The sequence below is a fragment of the Odontesthes bonariensis genome, chromosome 7, assembly GCF_027942865.1.
Source record: "Odontesthes bonariensis isolate fOdoBon6 chromosome 7, fOdoBon6.hap1, whole genome shotgun sequence".
Classification (NCBI taxonomy): Eukaryota; Metazoa; Chordata; class Actinopteri; order Atheriniformes; family Atherinopsidae; genus Odontesthes; species Odontesthes bonariensis.
In genome coordinates this window covers 21,083,242-21,104,717 of record NC_134512.1, presented here as the reverse complement: position 1 = coordinate 21,104,717, position 21,476 = coordinate 21,083,242, and the positions used below count along the sequence as shown (strand labels likewise).

General features: G+C 42.5%; 1 protein-coding gene and 1 long non-coding RNA gene across 2 annotated transcripts; both read left to right on the top strand.

Moving 5' to 3' along the window:
* The first annotated feature begins 5,225 nt into the window (after nt 1-5,225).
* Nucleotides 5,226-5,866, top strand: LOC142384698 (uncharacterized). Its single transcript, XR_012770096.1, has 3 exons — nt 5,226-5,313; nt 5,570-5,678; nt 5,768-5,866. It is a non-coding gene; the product is annotated as an uncharacterized LOC142384698 (long non-coding RNA).
* Nucleotides 5,867-17,258: 11,392 nt separating this feature from the next.
* Nucleotides 17,259-19,460, top strand: LOC142384870 (uncharacterized). The gene is made up of 10 exons (XM_075471179.1): nt 17,259-17,410; nt 17,514-17,617; nt 17,717-17,989; nt 18,188-18,281; nt 18,382-18,449; nt 18,555-18,773; nt 18,872-18,931; nt 19,011-19,136; nt 19,225-19,287; nt 19,374-19,460. Exons 1-10 carry the CDS (start codon nt 17,272-17,274, stop codon nt 19,458-19,460), a joined length of 1,233 nt encoding a protein of 410 aa, XP_075327294.1. The 5' UTR covers nt 17,259-17,271.
* Nucleotides 19,461-21,476: the final 2,016 nt, after the last annotated feature.

Genomic DNA, 21,476 nt, shown 5'->3' with positions numbered 1-21,476 from the left:
ATTCCCAATATAACACAAGCACTTCTCACAAATTATCACAAATTGTTTTGTTTTGTGCTTTTTTTTTTTTTTTATTAAAATATAACAAGGACAAGGGGTCTGGTTGAAGCAGATGATACTTGCAGTGCACCATCAGATGTCACTGTTCTGTGTGGTTTCAAAGCCCCAAAACTTTGGTTCATTTTCTGGCACAATCAGATGAATCCTGTGGAAGCTCCATGAGGCTTCAGGTGCCATCCCTAAGTTAGGGTACTAAGACTGTGCTCGGCTAGAAGTCACTTCTGACAAACCGTGAGAACAGAATGACAATCCGGCAGTGACTGAAGGTAGGACAGGAACTAAATGCAGACTGGGTGATGAGCTGATGGGAACCAGGTGGCTTGATTATAGCAGCAGGGCAGGTGTGGAGTGGGAGGTAGGCAGATCCAGAGGTGACAGAGTGCAAGGGGAAGGAAAAGGTAACAAACATACAAACAGGAAGAGACAAAGACAAAACAGAAACAAACAGTACAAACAAGCACAAAAACTGTCACGACGCTGGCCTTGTGACAATAGTACTATATATGCATAGTCCTACGACTACTATGTATATATAGCACAAGCAGTTAGTACTGCTTGCTTTCAGATGCAGTTGCATATTAGATTGATTGGTTTGGTATGGCCATGAGATTTGGCACTAGCTTCATGTTTATCGTTTCTCCCTGATGGTTATCTAGTAACAGAAGAATGGTGACAATGTGCACTAATACTAAAGATCCATTTTAAGGTCACCTAATTCCTTGTTACAGTTTAATGTTGGCTGGACAGGTTGCTTCAAAAGGGAGAAGAAATCTGGGCAGAAATTCCAACTTTTCCATTTACTGCTACGTTACTGGTGACGGAATCATTTGCCTTTGAAAATGGACTGAGACAATCTTTGCCATTTCTAGATCAAGTGTGGCTGAAAATCCCTAACTATAACTGATTAATATTCAAAAGAAATTTTGTCTTCATCTATAAAGAAATCTAAAGAAAAGTTGTAACCTATGGACATCAAACACAGAAAATATTGCACTTTATGTTGCAATGCTTAACTCTGGTGCCATTAGATACTTTGTATTATAAAACACTTTGTTCCACTGTGCTTGAAAGATGTATTTATATGTGATCCCATTGTCTATCATTAGCTATTGTGGGAACTTGTCAAAAGTATCAGGGTCAGTGTTTTCTTATAATCAGATAAGATGGCAATTATTAAATGTTATCTGTTAAAAAAAAGTTGATATTTAAATAATACATGGATTTTTTTTTTTTTTTTTTTAAAGGTCAAATTTAACCAGGGATTAAAGCAAAAAAAAGTTGTCTGACTGAAATTTTTAGCGATTTAGGCCCAATCCCAATTCTATTTTCCTACCCCTTCCCCTACCCCTCACCCCTTCGAATGTAGGGGTAGGCGGAGGGTTTAAAAACATACCCCTTCGAATTGGGACAGCACTTCACACTCACGAACGTAATAAGTTCGCGCCGTCAGTTGTTACGTAACCAAAAGCGACAGCTTTAGCCAGAAGTAAACAAACATGACCGGTGCTGTGGTGTTCGCGCTGTCCTGGGCTATTCGGATATTTTTAGAAATATCTGCGTAAATCGACGGAGTGCCATCAGGCGAAGGCGTCTTCGACATCTGGGAGCATTGCTGGATCTTGTTATGGTATGTAGAATGATAAATTAATTTAAATAACGCGTGTGAGTGAGCAGCTGGTAGCTTCCAGAGCCGGTGTTCTGTCGATTTCTCCTACTCGTCGAGAAATGCTACCTTGTGTTTTTGCGCATGCGCGCGCATGCGCAGAGACAATTTTCTAAGTTTTCGTTGTCCCGCCCATCATTTTTTGCTACCCTTTCACCCTACTAAGGTAGGAGAAATTGAGGAGAAATTTTTCATTCGTTTTCGTTTTCACGCCCATAATTATTTATAATTATTTGCTACCCTAACGGTGAGTAACATCCTCAAAATCCTGATTCCTTTTGGAAGACATGCAAAGTAATAAAACACTTATCGTATTAACAAGCAGTTAGCTTAACATGCACAAAATGCATTCGTATTAACAAGCAGTTAGCTTAACATGCACAAAATGCATTCGTATTAACAAGCAGTTAGCTTAACATGCACAAAATGCATTGTTGCTCATGTTGTGGGGGTAGTATGTGTGCAGTGTGGTTGTCGGTGTGATGTTGTGTGAGTTTATGCATGAATTGATTTGATTATTGATTTTATTATGTAAAGCACTTTGTGCTGCTTTTTTTATTATGAAAGGTGCTATATAAATAAAGTTTGATTTGAGTTTATTTGATTTGATTAATTAATAACAGCGATGCTGTTTTTAGAAATGGAAGAAAACTGGAGAAAAATTTACAAGCACCTTTCTGAGGGACTATACCCAGAAGGGTATAGTAAGTCCCAAAGACAGAACCTCAGAAGGTACACCGGAAAATTCACACTCAAGGGTGAGTATCTGAAATGCATTCAAATGTAGCTATTGCGGTACATGGATTCATCTGTAATGATTTTTTTTTTTTTTAATGAATTTTCACTTCAGATGATGAGCTCTTTTTTGGACAGAAGAGGGCCATCAGAACCAAAGAAGATGCTCAAAAAATTTTCCATGAATTTCACAGTTCACCAATGGGGGGGCATTCTGGAATAATCAAAACCAGAAATGCCATTTGCTCCAGATTTTACTGGAAAGGAATGAGCTTGGACATTGATACCTGGGTATGTTCTCTCAAGTTTCTTTTCTATTTTTGTTATTTATGTCTTTCAACTTTTATTAAGCTATATAAATGTTAATTATTGAAGGTGCTGGAATGTGACAAGTGCCAGAGGGTTGGAAAACCCTTGGCAACTTCAGAGCCACTACAATGCATTAAGGTAACTCGGTAGACCTGTAGTAACACTCTTATTTAGTATACTGTCATTAAAGTGCCAAACCAACATTTCTCTAACTACTCTTTCTATGCATTTTTTTGGTATTATCTCCTGCTTATATTATTCTTGAATACATTGTCTTCTTAAAATTATCCAGGTTTTGTATCCCCTCTTGTTTATATTGCTTGCTTGTATTTATTATTCGGTTTGATTGTGGTACAACGCTGTAAATTTCCTCAATCTGGAACTGAAAGTAATTTTGTTTTACTTCATAGGTGTCTGCTGTCTGGGAGCTGGTGGGGATAGATTTAACAGGGCCCTTACCCATAACTGGGGACGGGTTTAAATACATCCTCACAGCTACAGACTACTTCTCTAAATGGGTAGAGGCATTTCCGTTGAAGACGAAGACTGCAGCAGAAGTGGGACGCCATATTTGCACAATTGTATATAGACATGGTTGCCCAAAAAGAATTCTGTCAGACCAGGGAAGGGAATTTGTTAATGATGTATGTGCCTGTACAATCCTGAATTATTTGCAACTTTTTGGGGTTGTGTTTGTTTCTGTTTTTTTTTTTTTTTTTTTAATTTTTTTAATAATTCCTGTTATTTCAGCTGAACAGAAGCCTCTGCGAGTTGTTAGACATTGAAAGAAGTGTCACTGCAGCCTATCATCCTCAAACAAATGGCCTGGATGAAAAGACCAACCACAACATCAAACGGTAAGTTTATTTATCAGGTTTTTGTAAAGCCCAGAGCTTTTTCGTGAATGTAAATGAAAAATTGTTCTTAATTGACTCGCCTGTTTAAATACAGGTAAAAAAGCAGTTTGTACTCTGCACTGCATGTTGTATGCAGTGGATGATAGGTGTGATACGTGTGGCACTAAATTGTTGGTTTATCTTGCTTAAATTCACATCTTAGAGCCCTCACAAAGCTTGTTAATGAGAGGCAGGACAACTGGGACGTGTTCTTGGAGGCAACACTGTTTTCTCTGCGCTCAAAAGTCCATACAACAACAAAACAAACACCGTTTATGTTAATGTATGGACGAGAGCCAGTTTTTCCCTCCCAGGTTCCCGTTGACATTCCGGTAAGTTAGTTTCTTTGAGTTTCTTTTTTAAAATGTCACACCCCTAGTGTAAGGTTGTTTGGGGTATTTCATCATGGCTTGTGCTCAGCTTATGCTATATTCATGATATTTTGTGGACATGATTTTTATGGGCTGTGGGATGTTTTGTCAATTTGTCCAACCTATTGAAAAGTGCTTCATTGAGTGGGAGCATGATTAAAACTGTAAAAATGACATGTCCTAATATGCTGCCATTAATCATACAGTGACATTGAGGTGATTAGTATTATATGAATATGTTTAATGGGCTTCTGAGAGTATTAAATATTATGTTAGTTTGGTGCAAATTTATAGAAAAACCTATCCGTTTATGCAGTAGCACCAAAGTCATGTCATTTTTGACAATAAATATTCACTTTTGTATTCAAGTAACATTATTTATATTTTTTCATTTCAGCTTTCCACTATAGTTTTGCCAGATGCAAACAAGTGTGATGAGGTAGTTCAAGAAAAACAAAAGGCAATGAAGATTGCAAATACAAAAGCAGCAGACAACATAGCAAACAGCCAGGAATCTCAAAGGAAGGCTTATGCCAATCGAGTCCTTAAAAAGCACAAAGACATCTCGTACAGTGTTGGTGATGAGGTCCTGCTTTTTAATATGAGGAAACAGGGAAGGAAAGGAGGACAAATTGAGCCTGATTTCTTTGGACCTTATCAAATAATCAGTCTTAGTGGCAAGCTTGTTATGCTGTCAAATTCGGAAGGGAAAGTGTTGAAGAACAAGTACAGCATTAACCACTTGAAGCCGTACAAAAGGAGCCAGACTTCCCCCTGTCAGGAATCAGAGGATTCCACAACAACAGACAAAGTAAAGTATAAAAAAACACAGCATTAAAGACCTGCATACATGTGCCTTACATGAAGTTCCTGCCTACCACTCTGATTAAAAAAATGTAGGACAACTTCATATGTCAATATAATTGTGCATGTCATTAAAGCCACAGCAGCTGCCGTCTAAAGAGGACAACATTAAAGAGAGAGGTTGTATTCAATAAACTTTGTGGGCCCTATTCTGACCGTCTGGGTATGAAGACTCAAGACTCTCATAATAGGGCCTTTTGTGTTCAGTTTGACCTGTTGGTCATTTGTTCGGCCCACCTCCTTTCTTGTTTGCATGAGGATGGTGTTGCCTTGTTCAAAAATTGGTCCTTTTAAGGTAACAATTAGAAACTACTTGCAGAAGGCAGACTGTCAACACAAGAAAACATGGACAGTCCAAAAAATGCCCCACAACATACAGCAGGATGCCTGGAGCTGTGGCGTTTTGGTGTTGATGGTAAAAAAATTAAATTACTATTATAATAGAAAATTTCTAAAATTACTTTTTCCAACATACTAAAATCCTCTTCCTGTCTATTTGTGTAGAAAATCTCTTAACCTTTTTATTGTATTTTTCTCTTCTTCTTTTCTCTTTTCTTTTATGGGCGCCAGACTTGTGCTGACCTAACGTTTTTAGTGTAGACTTAATAAACATCACAAACAACTTGAAATTTCTTGACCACTAGCATATGAACTGTAATATCATTTTGCAGTTTGCTCAAGAATACATGGAGCATGGGAATGTTGCCATGACGGAGACATTGCCACAAGCTGTTGCACAAGCACGGTTTGATGTAGCTTGTGCACTGCTTCAGTCAAAAGGTGAGTGGTATCGAACACTGATTTAAGTTGACTGTATTTTATTACTATGTACGTTCAGTTCTAAATCTTACAAAATCCATGGGTTACAGGGAAAGCAGATGATTATTGTGTGGTGTGCTCCTATCTGGAAACTGATGCTGATACCAGCATGATCGAAATGGTAAAGTTCATGAAATTTATGCTTTGTAGGGCACAAAACCCTACAAGAACTGCAAGCAGTGATAACGGCCCTCGCAGCCAAGCGCAGCTCCGGCCTTGCGACCGCCTGACCGCCGGCACCGCCGCCCCGACGTGGTCATCAACGCCGTCCCGCGTCTCCCGCGCCCGTCCACCGGGCGGAGCGTGCGACGAATCTCTCAAATCGCTTTCAGTCCACGTCAGTACGACACCAGTGGCACGTGTTCAAAGTTGGACCGATATCTCACCTTCCTGACAGGAGTTACCGTCACTTCCTGTTTTGTGGGGGCGGGGTTTAGCGACGTCAGAAACATACCACGCCAACGTGTCAAGCGCTGCTCCGTAATGATGCACAAAAAATATGGTGCAAATCGGATGATGTCTCAAGGAGATATAGCAGTTTACATGATATAGGGGGCGCACTGGAGTCACACTCCAATATAATCCTATTGGGCTCTTTAGATGTGAACAAAGGTCATTCATATCTAGTTTGGTGCAAATCGGATGATGCATGTGAGATTTAGAGCCGAACGTATGCAAACGGCGAGGGATTGGAATGTGCCATTCTCGCCACGCCCACACTATTTTGTAGGTCCTGACAAGACGCACAGGTGTGCTGAGTTTCACGATTGTCGGTGAAAGCATGGCTTGGATCTGATGTTTTTAGATGTTCTAGGGGGCGCTGTGGAGGCATTAGGCCACGCCCATCAAATATTGGACCGCACACCTGTTGGGGGGCGGATTAGGATCGATCCCAGTGAGTTTGGTGCGTTTCGATTCAAAACTGTAGAATTTAGAGCCAAACGTATGGTAACGGCGTGATGTCTGACTTCACCAAGCCGCCATAGCCACGCCTTCAACTGAAAACTGTTGGTGCTTTAAAGCAAGTGAGACCAACTTGTTTTCTGTATTCTCACACAAGATCATGTTGATTAGGTGAAGGGGGTCAGAGATGGTGCTTTCCAATGAAAAAAAGTGACTTCCTGTTCTGAGGGGGCGGGGCTTAGATGACGTCAGCATATGACCACGTAGGATCGTCGGCCATCCAACATGGATGACACATACCAAGTTTGGTGCAGAATAAACTTTTCATTTGAAAGTTATAGCGTTTCGTTTACACTGGCGAGTACGTCAAGTTCGCCGCTTGGCCAAGCCCCCTAAACATGCTCAAAAACTCAAGTCTTCTGATAACTTTTGTGCCCCCATCCCTTAACTGCATACTGACCAAAAATGAAGTCTGTAGCTCAAAATCCCTGGGGCGTGAAAATTTTCCTGCGAGGTGTGTAAATCTGAAAAATGGCCAAAATTTGCCCTTTGACCCAAGATGGCCGCCTCCTTGTACGTTTTAGAGCATACCTCCAAGAGACTTTTATTCTTGATTTGAGGCGATCTACATACGTACCGAGTTTCAGATCTCTACGACGTACGGTTCGGGCTATCTCACGTTAGGTGGCGCTATAGAGCAGTTTGTCGACGCCCACTTTCGAGTACATTAAAAACATGCAGTTTCACGCGGGGGACAATTTTGGGCAAAGTTTCAGGAGTTTTCGAATACGTTCAGGCCTCCCCATTTACGATTCCGCGCGGAAAAGAAAAAGAATCATAAGAATAAAAAAAAAATAAAACTGCGAGCAGTGATATCGGCCCTCGCAGCCAAGCGCAGCTCCGGCCTTGCGACCGCCTGACCGCCGGCACCGCCGCCCCGACGTGGTCATCGACGTTGTCACGCGTCTCCCGCGCCCGTCCACCGGGCGGAGCGTGCGACGAATTTCCCAAATCGCCTTCAGTCCACGACAGTACGACACCAGTGGCACGTGTTCAAAGTTGGAGCGACATCCCACCTTCCAGAAAGGAGTTACCGTCACTTCCTGTTTTGTGGGGGCGGGGTTTAGTGATGTCAGAAATGTACTGCGCCAATGTGTCAAGCGCTGCTCCGTAATGATGCACAAAAAATGTGGTGCAGATCGGATGATGTCTCAAGGAGATATAGCTGTTTATATTATCTAGGGGGCGCAGTGGAGTCACACTCCAATATAATCCTATTGGGCTCTTTAGATGTTAACAAAGGTCATTCTTATCTAGTTTGGTGCAAATCGGATGATGCGTGTGAGATTTAGAGCCGAACGTATGCAAACGGCGAGGGATTGGAATGTGCCATTCTGCCACGCCCACACTATTTTGTAGGTCCTGACATGACGCACAGGTGTGCTGAGTTTCATGATTGTCAGTGAAAGCATGGCTTGTGGCTGATGTTTTTAGATTTTCTAGGGGGCGCTGTGGAGGCATTAGGCCACGCCCATCAAATATTGGACTGCACACCTGTTGGGGGGCGGATTAGGATCGATCCCAGTGAGTTTGGTGCATCTCGGCTCAAAACTGTAGAATTTAGAGCCAAACGTATGGTAACGGCGTGATGTCTGACTTCACCAAGCCGCCATAGCCACGCCTTCAACTGAAAACTGTTGGTGCTTTAAAGCAAGTTAGACCAACTTGTTATCTGTATTCTGAGTCAAGATCGTGTTGATTAGGTGAAGTTGGCCATAGGTGGAGCTTTACAAGTAAAAAAAGTGACTTCCTGTTCTGAAGGGGCGGGGCTTAGATGACGTCAGCATATGACCACGTAGGATTGACATGCATCCAACACGGATGACTCATACCAAGTTTGGTGCAGATTTAACTTTTTACGTGAAAGTTATAGCGTTTCGTTTACACTGGCGAGTATGCCAAGTTCGCCGCTTGGCCAAGCCCCCTAAACATGCTCAAAAACTCAAGATTTCTGATAACTTTTGTTCCCCCATCCCTTAACTGCCTACCGACCAAAGATGAAGTCCGTAGCTCAAAATCCCTGGGGCGTGAAAATTTTCCTACGAGGTGTGTAAATATGAAAAATGGCCAAAATTTGCCCTTTGACCCAAAATGGCCGCCTCCTTGTACGTTTTAGAGCATACCTCCAAGAGACTTTTGTTCTTGATTTGAGGCGATCTACATACATACCGAGTTTCAGATCTCTACGATGAACGGTTCGGGCCATCTCACGTTAGGTGGCGCTGTAGAGCAGTTTGGCCACGCCCACTTTCGATTCCATTAAAAACATTTGATTTCACGCGGGGGACAATTTTGGGTAAAGTTTGGTGAGTTTTCGAATACGTTCAGGCCCCGCCATTTGCGATTCCGGGCGGAGAAGAAAAAGAAGCCGGAAAAATAAAAATAGTGAAATCCTGCAGACACAATAGGCCTTCGCAGCGCTTAGCTGCTCGGGCCTAAAAAATAATAGTGAAATCCTACAGATACAATAGGCCTTCGCAGCGCTTAGCTGCTCGGGCCTAATAATAATAATAATAATAAGAATAGTGAAATCCTACAGATACAATAGGCCTTCGCAGCGCTTAGCTGCTCGGGCCTAACAAGAACTGCAAGCAGTGATAACGGCCCTCGCAGCCAAGCGCAGCTCCGGCCTTGCGACCGCCTGACCGCCTGCACCGCCGACCCGACGTGGTCGTCGACGCTATCCCGCGTCTCCCGCGCCCGTCCACCAGGCGGAACGTGCGACGAATCTCCCAAATCGCCTTCAGTCCACGATAGTATGACACCAGTGGCACGTGTTCAAAGTTGGAGCGATATCTCACCTTCCACACAGGAGTTACCGTCACTTCCTGTTTTGTGAGGGCGGGGTTTAACGACTTCAGAAATGTACCACGCCAACGTGTGAAGCGCTGCTCCGTAATAATGCACAAAAAATATGGTGCAAATCGGATGATGTCTCAAGGATATATAGCAGTTTACATGATATAGGGGGCGCACTGGAGTCACACTCCAATATAATCCTATTGGGCTCTTTAGAGGTTAACAAAGGTCATTCATATCTAGTTTGGTGCAAATCGGATGATGCTTGTGAGATTTAGAGCCGAACGTATGCAAACGGCGAGGGATTGGAATGTGCCATTAAGCCACGCCCACACTATTTTTTAGGTCCTGACAAGACGCACAGGTGTGCTGAGTTTCATGATTGTCGGTGAAAGCATGGCTTGGGGCTGATGTTTTTAGTTGTTCTAGGGGGCGCTGTGGAGGCATTAGGCCACGCCCATCAAATATTGGACTGCACACCTGTTGGGGGGTGGATTAGGATCGATCCCAGTGAGTTTGGTGCATCTCGGCTAAAAACTGTAGAATTTAGAGCCAAACGTATGGTAACGGCGTGATGTCTGACTTCACCAAGCAGCCATAGCCACGCCTTCAACTGAAAACTTTTGGTGCTTTAAAGCAAGTTAGACCAACTTGTTATCTGTATTCTGACACAAGATCATGTTGATTAGGTGAAGGGGGCCAGAAATGGAGCTTTCCAAGTAAAAAAAGTGACTTCCTGTTCTGAGGGGGCGGGGCTTAGATGACGTCAGCATATGACCACATAGGATTGACATGCATCCAACATGGATGACTCATACCAAGTTTGGTGCAGATTGAACTTTTTAGGTGAAAGATATAGCGTTTCGTTTACACTGGCGAGTACGCCAAGTTCGCCGCTTGGCCAAGCCCCCTAAACATGCTCAAAAACTCAAGTCTTCTGATAACTTTTGTTCCCCCATCCCTTAACTGCATACCGACCAAAAATGAAGTCCGTAGCTCAAAATCCCTGGGGCGTGAAAATTTTCCTGCGAGGTGTGTAAATATGAAAAATGGCCAAAATTTGCCCTTTGACCCAAAATGGCCGCCTCCTTGTACGTTTTAGAGCATACCTCCAAGAGACTTTTGTTCTTGATTTGAGAAGATCTACGTACATACCGAGTTTCAGATCTCTACGACGTACGGTTCGGGCTATCTCACGTTAGGTGGCGCTATAGAGCAGTTTGGCGACGCCCACTTTCGAGTACATTAAAAACATGTGATTTCACGCGGGGGACAATTTTGGGTAAAGTTTCAGGAGTTTTCGAATACGTTCAGGCATCCCCATTCGCGATTTCGCGCGGAAAAGAAAAAGAATAAGAATAAAAAAAAAAATAGTGAAATCCTTCAGTTACAATAGGCCTTCGCAGCGCTTAGCTGCTCGGGCCTAACAAGAACTGCAAGCAGTGATAACGGCCCTCGCAGCCAAGCGCAGCTCCGGCCTTGCGACCGCCTGACCGCCGGCACCGCCGCCCCGGCGTGGTCATCGACGTTGTCCCGCGTCTCCCGCGCCCGTCCACCGGGCGGAGCGTGCGACGAATCTCTCAAATCGCCTTCAGTCCACGTCAGTACGACACCAGTGGCACGTGTTCAAAGTTGGAACGATATCTCACCTTCCAGACAGGAGTTACCGTCACTTCCTGTTTTGTGGGGGCGGGGTTTAGCGACGTCAGAAATATACCACGCCAACATGTCAAGCGCTGCTCCGTAATGATGCACAAAAAATATGGTGCAGATCGGATGATGTCTCAAGGAGATATAGCTGTTTAAATGATCTAGGGGGCGCACTAGAGTCAAACTCCAATATAATCCTATTGGGCTCTTTAGAGGTTAACAAAGGTCATTCATATCTAGTTTGGTGTAAATCGGATGATGCATGTTAGATTTAGAGTCGACCGTATGCAAATGGCGAGGGATTGTGCCAAGCCCACAGGCTTCAGCCGGTGGTGAAAGGATTCAGCATCATGTTGTTGAATTTCATCAAACGCAGCCTTAAACCTGCATGAATTTAGGTGCAATGTAAAACACAGCTCATGTCCTGTTCAAAGGGGGCGGGGCTTAGTGACGTCAGCAAAGACGATGTGAATGTGATTACAGCTGGTCTGTTAAGACACACAGAAAGTTTCATCAACCCATGACCTTGCATGTGGAAGTTATTCCATCATGATGTTTCATGGCGAAAGGTCAGATTTTGACGCTTAGCCACGCCCACATACTGTGATGTAGGCAAAAACCTTTGATAACTTTTGCTCTTCAATGCCTCAAGACTCTGCTCAGTGAGTATGAAGTCCCCACGTTAAAAGCTGTAGGAGGAGCTCAAATACAACGTCTGTTTAAGAGACTAAATGGCGACTTTGGTCCAAAATGGCGGACTTCCTGTTGGGTTTGGACCAGGGCTCCAAGACACTTTTTTGTAGGTCCTGACAAAATGCACAGGTGTGCTGAGTTTCATGATTGTCGGTGAAAGCATGGCTTGGGGCTGATTTTTTTAGATGTTCTAGGGGGCGCTGTGGAGGCATTAGGCCACGCCCATCAAATATTGGACTACACACCTGTTGGGGGGTGGATTAAGATCCATCCCAGTGAGTTTGGTGCATCTCGGCTCAAAACTGTAGAATTTTGTTTTCAAACGTATGGTAACGGCGTGCATACTCAGACCTCATCACTACGGCCACGCCTTGAACTGAAAACTGTTGGCGCTTTAAAGCAAGTGAGACCAACTTGTTATCTGTATTCTGACACAAGATCATGTTGATTAGGTGAAGGGGGCCAGAGATGGAGCTTTCCAAGTAAAAAAAGTGACTTCCTGTTCTGAGGGGGCGGGGTTTAGATGACGTCAGCATATGACCACGTAGGATTGTTATGCATCCAACATGGATGACTCATACCAAGTTTGGTACAGATTTAACTCTTTACGTGAAAGTTATAGCGTTTCGTTTACACTGGCGAGTACGCCAAGTTCGCCGCTTGGCCAAGCCCCCTAAACATGCTCAAAAACTCAAGTCTTCTGATAACTTTTGTTCCCCCATCCCTTAACTGCATACCGACCAAAGATGAAGTCCGTAGCTCAAAATCCCTGGGGCGTGAAAATTTTCCTGCGAGGTGTGTAAATATGAAAAATGGCCAAAATTTGCCCTTTGACCTAAAATGGCCGCCTCCTTGTACGATTTAGAGCATACCTCCAAGAGACTTTTGTTCTTGATGTGAGGCGATCTACATACATACCGAGTTTCAGATCTCTACGACGTACGGTTCGGGCTATCTCACGTTAGGTGGCGCTGTAGAGCAGTTTGGCCACGCCCACTTTCAACTCCATTAAAAACATGTGATTTCACGCGGGGGACAATTTTGGGTAAAGTTTGCTGAGTTTTCGAATACGTTAAGGCCCCCCCATTTGCGATACCGCGTGGAGAAGAAGTAAGAATCATAATAACAAGAACTGCAAGCAGTGATAACGGCCCTCGCAGCCAAGCGCAGCTCCGGCCTTGCGACCGCCTGACCTCCGGCACCGCCCCCCCGACATGGTCATCAACGTCGTCACGCGTCTCCTGTGCCCGTCCACCGGGCGGAGCGTGCGACGAATCTCCCAAATGGCCTTCAGTCCACGACAGTACGACACCAGCGGCACGTGTTCAAAGTTGGAGCGATATCTCACCTTCCTGACGTGAGTTACCGTCACTTCCTGTTTTGTGGGGGCGGGGTTTAGTGAAGTAAAAAATTAACAACGCCAATGTGTCAAGTGTTGCTTTGTAATGATGCACAAAAAATATGGTGTAGATCGGATGATGTCTCAGGGAGATATAGCTGTTTAAATAATCTAGGGGGCGCACTGGAGTCACACTCCAATATAATCCTATTGGGCTCTTTAGATGTTAACAAAGGTCATTCATATCTAGTTTGGTGCAAATTGGATGATGCATGTGAGATTTAGAGGCTAACATATGCAATTGTTTTAAATATACAAATTTGGTTTGGAATTATTATATTAATGTAATAAAAATATATAAGTCTAACATTTTATATGTTTCATCTATTGAAAACTTCTTAACTTTATGCATTGCTTCAGTCCTGTGCAGTGGGTTAAACTATAAGCTATGTGGTGTAATATTCAATATGCCACATTATAGAGAAATAACAGTTTTGAGTATTTTTTGTATTTGAAAAAAATCATTTTTATCAGATTTTAGAAGTTTTGGAACACATGAATTAACACATGGACACCAGGAAAAACAGATATAATTTTTAACAACACACATGTAGGGACGTCTCAAGTCGGGTTCGAACCCGCGACAAGCAATCTAACATGGTAACAAGCGCAGCTCCGGCCTGGCGACCGCCTGACCGCCGGCACCGCCGCCCCGACGTGGTCATCGACGCCGGCACGCGTCTCCCGCACCCGTCCACCGGGCGGAGCGTGCGACAAATCTCGTATTTGAATAAAATCATGTTTTATCAGATTTTATAAGTTTGCAATTCATGATTGAACACTTGGACACCTGGTAAAACTGAAGTCATTTATAAACAACTGTCTGTTATATAAATAATTAAAGGTGATAGAGAATGGTTGAATGGGGCATTAATCCTTGTTCTGTGATGTGATATGTATCCCCAAAAAATTGGTTGGGTATGTAATGGCTCAGAACCCCCCTAAAAACTTCTCTGAAACAGCTGTTACTATGCTGGGTTTAGAATGCGTTTTTTTCCGTCGTTTCAGAGCTTATCTGGCAACTTCATTATGAAATATAAGTTTCCGTTGCTTGTTTCATAAGAATCAGAATTCGTTTTATTGCCATTGTTAGTGAACAGTGTTCACTAGTTGCGAAGGTCTAACTAGGGATTTGCTGCGGCGTAAGGTTCAAACATGTAACATAGGATAAAAAATAAAGAATAGAAAATGTATGAATATAAAATGTACAAGGTGTGTACAACAATACACAGTATCCAATATACAGAGCAACAACTGTGCAGCTTCATTAGTGCAATTTTAATGATGGTAAAGTGACCGGGGCAGGTTATGAGGTGATTATGAAGTGTTCATAAGTCCAACTGCAAGGGGGAAAAACTGTTTTTGTGACGGGAGGTTCTGGTCCGAATGGACCAAAGCCTCCTGCCCGAGGGGAGTGGTGCAAATAGTCCATGTGCAGCGTGAGAAGGGTCAGCTGTGATCCGACCTGCTCGCCCCATAGTCTTGGAGAGGTGCAGGTCATGGATAGATGGGAGGCTGCAGCCCATCACATTCTCAGCGGTGCGCACAGCTTGCTGCAGTCTGGGTCTGTTCCTGTCGGAACTGACCATGAGCTGCTCGGAACGGAGCTTTGTGAAACTGTAGTCAGTGAAATGCGCAGCGCAGCGCAAAGGAAAATTCCGCGGTTGGGGAAGCTTTTAAAAATAAATAAAAGCCATTGATTGCGAACATTGCTTTCTGGGGGAAGAATTTGTATTGATCGTAGTCCGCTTTTACAGCCTCGGAAGGTACACAAGTTCCTGTTTCTCGCCAAAGGGGCGTGTCTGAAACGGAGTGGCTGTGGACTTGGGTGCGGGGGGGGGGGCGCGATTGCTGATAAAGTTACGTCACTTTTTCACAAAAATGGATAGGGGGATATATATTAAAAAGGGGAGTACTTGAAACAGAGGTTCTGACACTTGCTGGCACTTCATGAGTACTCCCCACAGCGGGGAGACTCAGGACTAACACCAAAAACGGGAAAAAGACGATTTGGATTCTCTATCCCCTCTAAGTAATGTCACAAGCTGGATTCGAACCGGCGTCATAAAATGTGTTGAGGTTCAGAAACATGTGAAATATCCATTAGGCTACAGATTATTATTGGAAACCAAGAGTGTCAAAGAGTTTATATTCATAGTTAAGTCTCGCGATGCAGCACTGTGACGTCATGTGAAACCCTCCTATAGCCTGTGTTCTGTATCACGTGATTCTTTCGGGGCTGGCCGCGCCTGGTTTAAATAGTTGGGTTTGGTCAACCGCTCTCAGTTCATGAATGTCTTGGACGTTCGTGAGCTTAAAGTTTTCAAACAGTTGAAAAACTGCTGAACGCTTTTTCTTCATTTTTCTGCAAATCTTCGATTGTTGGACTTTATCTTTCCGAGGTAAGTTTTGTTAAGTTATTTTGTTTTAATCAGTTAAGGTTGACCGTGATTCTGTTTTGATAGTTAATGCTTTGAAGTTTATTAAAAATTACTCAGTTTGAAACTATCAATCTTTTTGTAAAGAGAATATACGAAAGAATGAATTAATGTAATATTAACTGTATAAGGTAAGGGCGTTAATACTGTGTTTTTTGGGTCGCTGTCGGTGGCTTGCTGTCGGTGGCTTGCTGTCGGTGGCTTGCGTGCCTCGTGCTGCGTTTAATAGCATGGCTGCTAACAAAAGGCTGCAATGTAAACGAACGGGGAGACTGGCGTGTTTACGCTAGCATACTGCCAACATGGTGGATAGGGACGGGGCGCTGTACTACGACGATTTTCAATACAGTCTGTTCACTTTTCTTCGGTTGAAATTAAAAAGGATTTTGTTTTATTGATAATTGTGTAGCAAATGTAGACGGTATTTAAATTACATGCGTTTTTAAGGAGAACTCCGGTATTTTCAACATTAAGCCTCATTTCTGAGAGAAGGAAGACATGTTTGTAGTTCTCTCGCACTGGAAATGCAATACACCTAGCAGCATTTCTGGTGCGAGAGAACTACAAACATGGCCTACATCAAAAAAGCGCTGAGGGGGGTTTTAAAACATTGCAGACGACTCAGAAAAGAGGCTTAATGTTGAAAATACCAGAGTTTTCTTTTAATAAGCCGCAAAGGTGTGTTGTGTTTTTTTTTTTTTTTTTTTTTTTTTTTGTGCTGCTGTTTTAAAAATGACTGATTTTGATAAGCTATTTAAAGTAAAGGCTGATTCATACCTCTTAAAGCTGCCGTCGGCAACCTTTATTTAGTCATATTAGCTTGAACTGTTTTGGGATTCTGGAAGTAGAATATTAAATGGGCTGTTTAGGAAAATTCCCGAATTCTGTAGCTTTCTCTAAAGCCTGTAATAATGCTTGCAAAAATCGAGCGCTCCCGGCTGTTTTTAACCAGTCACGTTAGGTTTATTATTTCTTTATTATTTGAGCAGAACAGTCACCAACCACGTGTTCCAAGCTGAGCGTGAGTCTGCCCCTAGCTTGTGTGCGCGCACACTGGTGTGAACTCACGTGCACAACCTCGTCCACAGAGGGGGAGTGACCTGAAAGTCGGAAAATTCGAAATTAAACAACTTTCAGGTCCTTCCCCCTCTGTGGACGAGTTTGTGCACGTGAGTTCACACCAGTTAGCGCGCACACACCAGGGGGCTTGCAAGGGCTTGCATTGTTTTGTTTCATGTTTGGAATGATCAATAGAGAGCAGAGGAACTTGGTTTTATCTGTTATACTATTAAATATATATATATTAAAACTTTTATACTTGTTAAAAGTATCATGATATCATAAGTTGGAGAGTGCAGTCCTAGTTAAATTTTTTTTTCATGTTTATCCATGAGGATTGAATGTTCCTTTTCAATGGTTTTATGTATTTACTGGCTTTCACTGTGCAGAAAACTTTCAAATCATTTGCACTCAACTTAACATTACTGCTTACTTTCATAATTAGGATAAATGGTAGTATTTGCTCTTGTAAATATATGTATTTTTAACAGATTTTAGTAGTTGTCTTTTTGTATATTGTCTTCTCATCATTGAGACTGTGCTGTAATCCCTTATGTTTTTGTCATATTTCTCTAATGTCAATTTGCAGATGCCACGAACTAGTCGTAGATCTCAAGCTGCTCGTCGCCGTGCTGAGGCTTCGCCTGTTCAGCGCATTGGCGTACCAACGCCATCCAGTGACTTTGTTGGCCGTGAGTATCATTTATATATTATTAAAGAATGGAGAGTATTTGTATATTCTGTGTGCTAATATATATTGTTTTCAGTGATTAATATATATCTTTTCCTTTATAGGCCGCGGAACTGGGCGGCGACACAAAGCGAACGAATGGCCAATCAGCGAGCATACTGGGCGTCGTCACAAGCTGGTCATTCCGGATGGGAGCCTTGATAAGAAAGTATGAAAATTTTCATGCTATTCAAATATACAATGTAGAAATGGATTGCTTATTGTCAGTTTGCTATAATTTGTCTTTTTTTTTTTTTTCCTCCCATAGCTGGTTCTTGTTATCGGGGCGTCCCATTTGCGGTCCTTGGCAGATGGCATTGTTAAAATGCAAGGAGGTTTCGTATCTTTTGCCTTTATGTCGACTCCAGGGGCTGACGCAGATCAGCTGCGCAAGGAGGTTGAGAAGGTCGTACTTCCTCGTCGTCCTGACGCTATTTGCGTTTTTGCTCCATCCAACAACCTCACGTCCAGCATCAACCACCAAGAGGCAGGACGGGCCTTTAAGTTGTACCTTGAGGCAGTTCGTGAGCACTGCACTAAGGTGTGTTATTTTATTTTCAAGTCAAGTTTATTTATATAGCGCATTTCAGACACAAGTGCAATTCAATGTGCTTCACATTAAAAAAGGAATAAGAAGAATAAACGTAACAAAAGAGAAATAAAAAAACTTAAAACACCAAGCATCAGTAGTTGATGTATTTGTAAATAAAGTAATTTGATAATGCAATTCTTCCTCTAGGTGTTCTGTATCGGTATGATTCCACGCTTGACGGAATCCATGGAGAAACAGGAGCTATTCCAGCAGGAGTATCATCGTGTTTCTGCAAATCTAAGTATGGAGTAAAATAATTCTGAGTTCATTTCCAGTATTTTGATGGCAGTTGTCTTTGGTGAAAAGGATGTTTGTATAATTATACATATTTTTCTTTTCAGAGATGCCGTTTTATTCCATTGCCGAGGACTTCCCCCTAAGTCGCGTCGATCTGTGGAGTTATGATGGAGTAAGTACAATCTTATTCTGAAGTTAGAAAGTGGTGAGAATTTATATTCAATACTTATTTTACTTGTCTGTTTTGCTGATTTATATACCTTTTATTTTGGTTTAGATTCACCTTGACGACAACAAGGGGATGCGCATCCTCAGTGATCGCATTTGGGTGTTTGCGCATCAGTTCCTGGAGCTGTCTGCACCCAAGCCACTGGCCACGAGTCAGGCAGCTGCCCCGTATAAGCCGAGGTATGTGCCACGTCTGGTTGTGAAGGGAGTGGAACGAGTCCCACGTCCACCGCCTCCAGAGTGGACAACCGTGAGATACGGCAGGAAGGTAAGGAAGCTTGTTGTTCCCAATGTACTTTTATGCAAGGATGGGATTTAAGTTGGTGTGTAATGTTCTGAAATGGCTTTTGTGTGTTCTTTTTATAGAGGAGCCATTCGGGGGAATCTGACTCTGATTCACCCAAGGAAAGGGTGGTTCCTGATAAGGTGAGTGTTTCACAACCACTTGTTGTAAAGCATTTTTAATGTGATTAGTATATTCATTATTTCAATTTTTGTGTAACAGATTGCTACTCCAGTTTTGAAGGAGTGTTACATCCCCCTGAATCCTGTTCGTTTTTCACCTGAGTTGTTGGTTGCCATGGAAAAAGTTTCTCCAATGGCAGTGGCAGATGTTCACACAGGCAACGAGGTAAGTTGCAGCAAAGTGTATTTCAAAATATAGTCTCAGTATTGTCTTTTAGAAAAGACACAGATCTGACATGTTGTTTGTGTTATAGATGAAGCCTGTGGAACGTCTCAAGAAACCAGCTGTCTTAAGGACCAGGCGTGTGAGACAGCAGGTTTGTAAAACCTTAAGCGAGTTAACTTTTCAGAACTTCAATGCGGATAATTGTTCATAATTAATTTATTTGTCTTTGTCTTTCAGGTTTCAGCCACACCGAGCGTAACTCCTGCCGCTGTTGGTGTGGGGCTTGTGTCCGTGAAGAAGAATGTAAGTGTGGTCCATATTTAGCTTTTTATTATGTTAAATATGTAAGTAATATGAAACCATAAAGTGTATTACTGAAAACACTTGGTCTAAATTATTTGGAATCTTGGTTTAAATTCAGATGAGTTAATGTAATGATTTTGTTTTATAGGTTGAGGCAACATCCAAACAGGTGGATGTCTGCGATGTGGTGCCTTCTCCCCATCCTCGGGAGGTGTCTGACTGTCCTGGTTTGGTGTCTGTCTGTCCGTCCGAGCTCGTTTCTGACCGGGAGGTTTGTATAACAACATTTTTGGTAGTAAATTTAAAGAAATGAATACAAATGAAAGAAATTATGTTTTCTAATGTCGTTGTAGATGCTTGAGGTGTCGGTGGATTTCGAGTGCAGCCAAACAAGAGGTCAGTGTGTTAACTCCAGTTCTTGCAGGTGTTCAGAGCGGTTCCCCCCTTCTCTTATTTTAGGAACAGTTAGTCATAGTAATCAGTCTGTTAGCAATATTTTAATGTCCAGTAGTGTTGTAGCTGCTATAAAACACCAAACTTCTCCAATTTGCACTTGGAAATCATCGGATGTCGATGCAGTTGATGCGGAAGGTCAGAAGTTGGCAGAATATATTGATACAGAAAGACCTCAGAGAGGCACAAAGCCAGAGTTTTGCAAGTTGGTGGAGCGACAGATTATTTTTGGTAAAAAATGGAAAGTACTAATTGGGGGTAGTAGTTATGGTCAATTTAATTTGAATCTGGAGGAGGAATTTAGTGAGAAGTTACAGATGTATTTGTTGAGAAATGGAATGTGCATTCTTAATCTTGAGGGTTCATGTAGCTTGGTTATCCATCATGAATCTTACTTTGTCATTGTGGACTGTGGAACAAGAAATTTACAGGGGTTGGCATCAGAAACGGGTACATCTGTAGTGGTATTTAACACTTGCTTCAATGATTTAATGATTCACATTATGAATCTTCGGAAATCATTAAATGCGACGGAGTATGGCATGTCTGCGATTTCTGTACAACAGAGTAGCTTTGGTTTAGAAGCATGTACCACAGTCACTGCTGACAGGCAGGTCACAGACGAACGTCATGGTGCCAGTTCAAGTAGTCAGCAATCAGTTAGAGGATCGTTCCATCAGGGCGATGATCGGTTTAAGTACGGAGGACTGCAGTGTGCAGCTGTGACTCTTGTTGCTTTAGCAAAGCACAAGATGGATAGTGTTTTTTCATGGCATTCTGACACATTAGATAATGTTGTTGTCAGAGGTGACGCCTTGTACACTTATTTGCGGGACAACAATCTGATTAGTGGTAGGAAGGAAACGCTCTGTGTTTTAGACTTGCCGAAGCAGGTTGATATTGACGGGTGTACTTTAGATGTGATGTATGGAGATTTTGTTGCTGGACATGTAGATGTTTTCCAGAGTGAGTTTATAGATTCTGGTGCGCACACTACTCTCCGTGAAGGATTGCAAAAGATGTGCGCCACATATGAAACTTGTGTTCTGACTATAAATGGAAGTACCTGCGCTCTTATGAGTCAGAATGGAAAGTATGCCGTTGTAGATTCCCATGCACGTGATTGTAATGGAATGGTAAGTGTTTCAGGGAAAAGCAACGTTTTGTATTTAAACAGCTTTGATGATCTTTTGAATTATATTGAGAGATATGCTAGGCAAAAGAGAACCAGTCCCAAGGAATTTGAAATTAGTGGTGTGCAAATTGACATGCACAGAAATGAGTCAGCAACCATTAGTCCATTTGGCAGTAATTTGTTGAAACCTGTCTCTGTTCAGGAAGTCTTGTGTACAGATGAATCTAGAGGGCAAAAGAAGCCTCAGAGTAGTACATCTTGTAAAAAGATACAAGGAACTCATGAAGATCTTGTAACTTCAGATGTGTTTGTCACCAATGTGAGGACTAGAGCGTTAAAGTTTAATCCTCTTTCAAAAGTGGTGTCAGAAGCTGTTTGCAAACACTTGAACGTAGAATGCGAGAAAGGTGAGTCATCATCTGACTTGGTTGGGGACTTGGGGATACCAT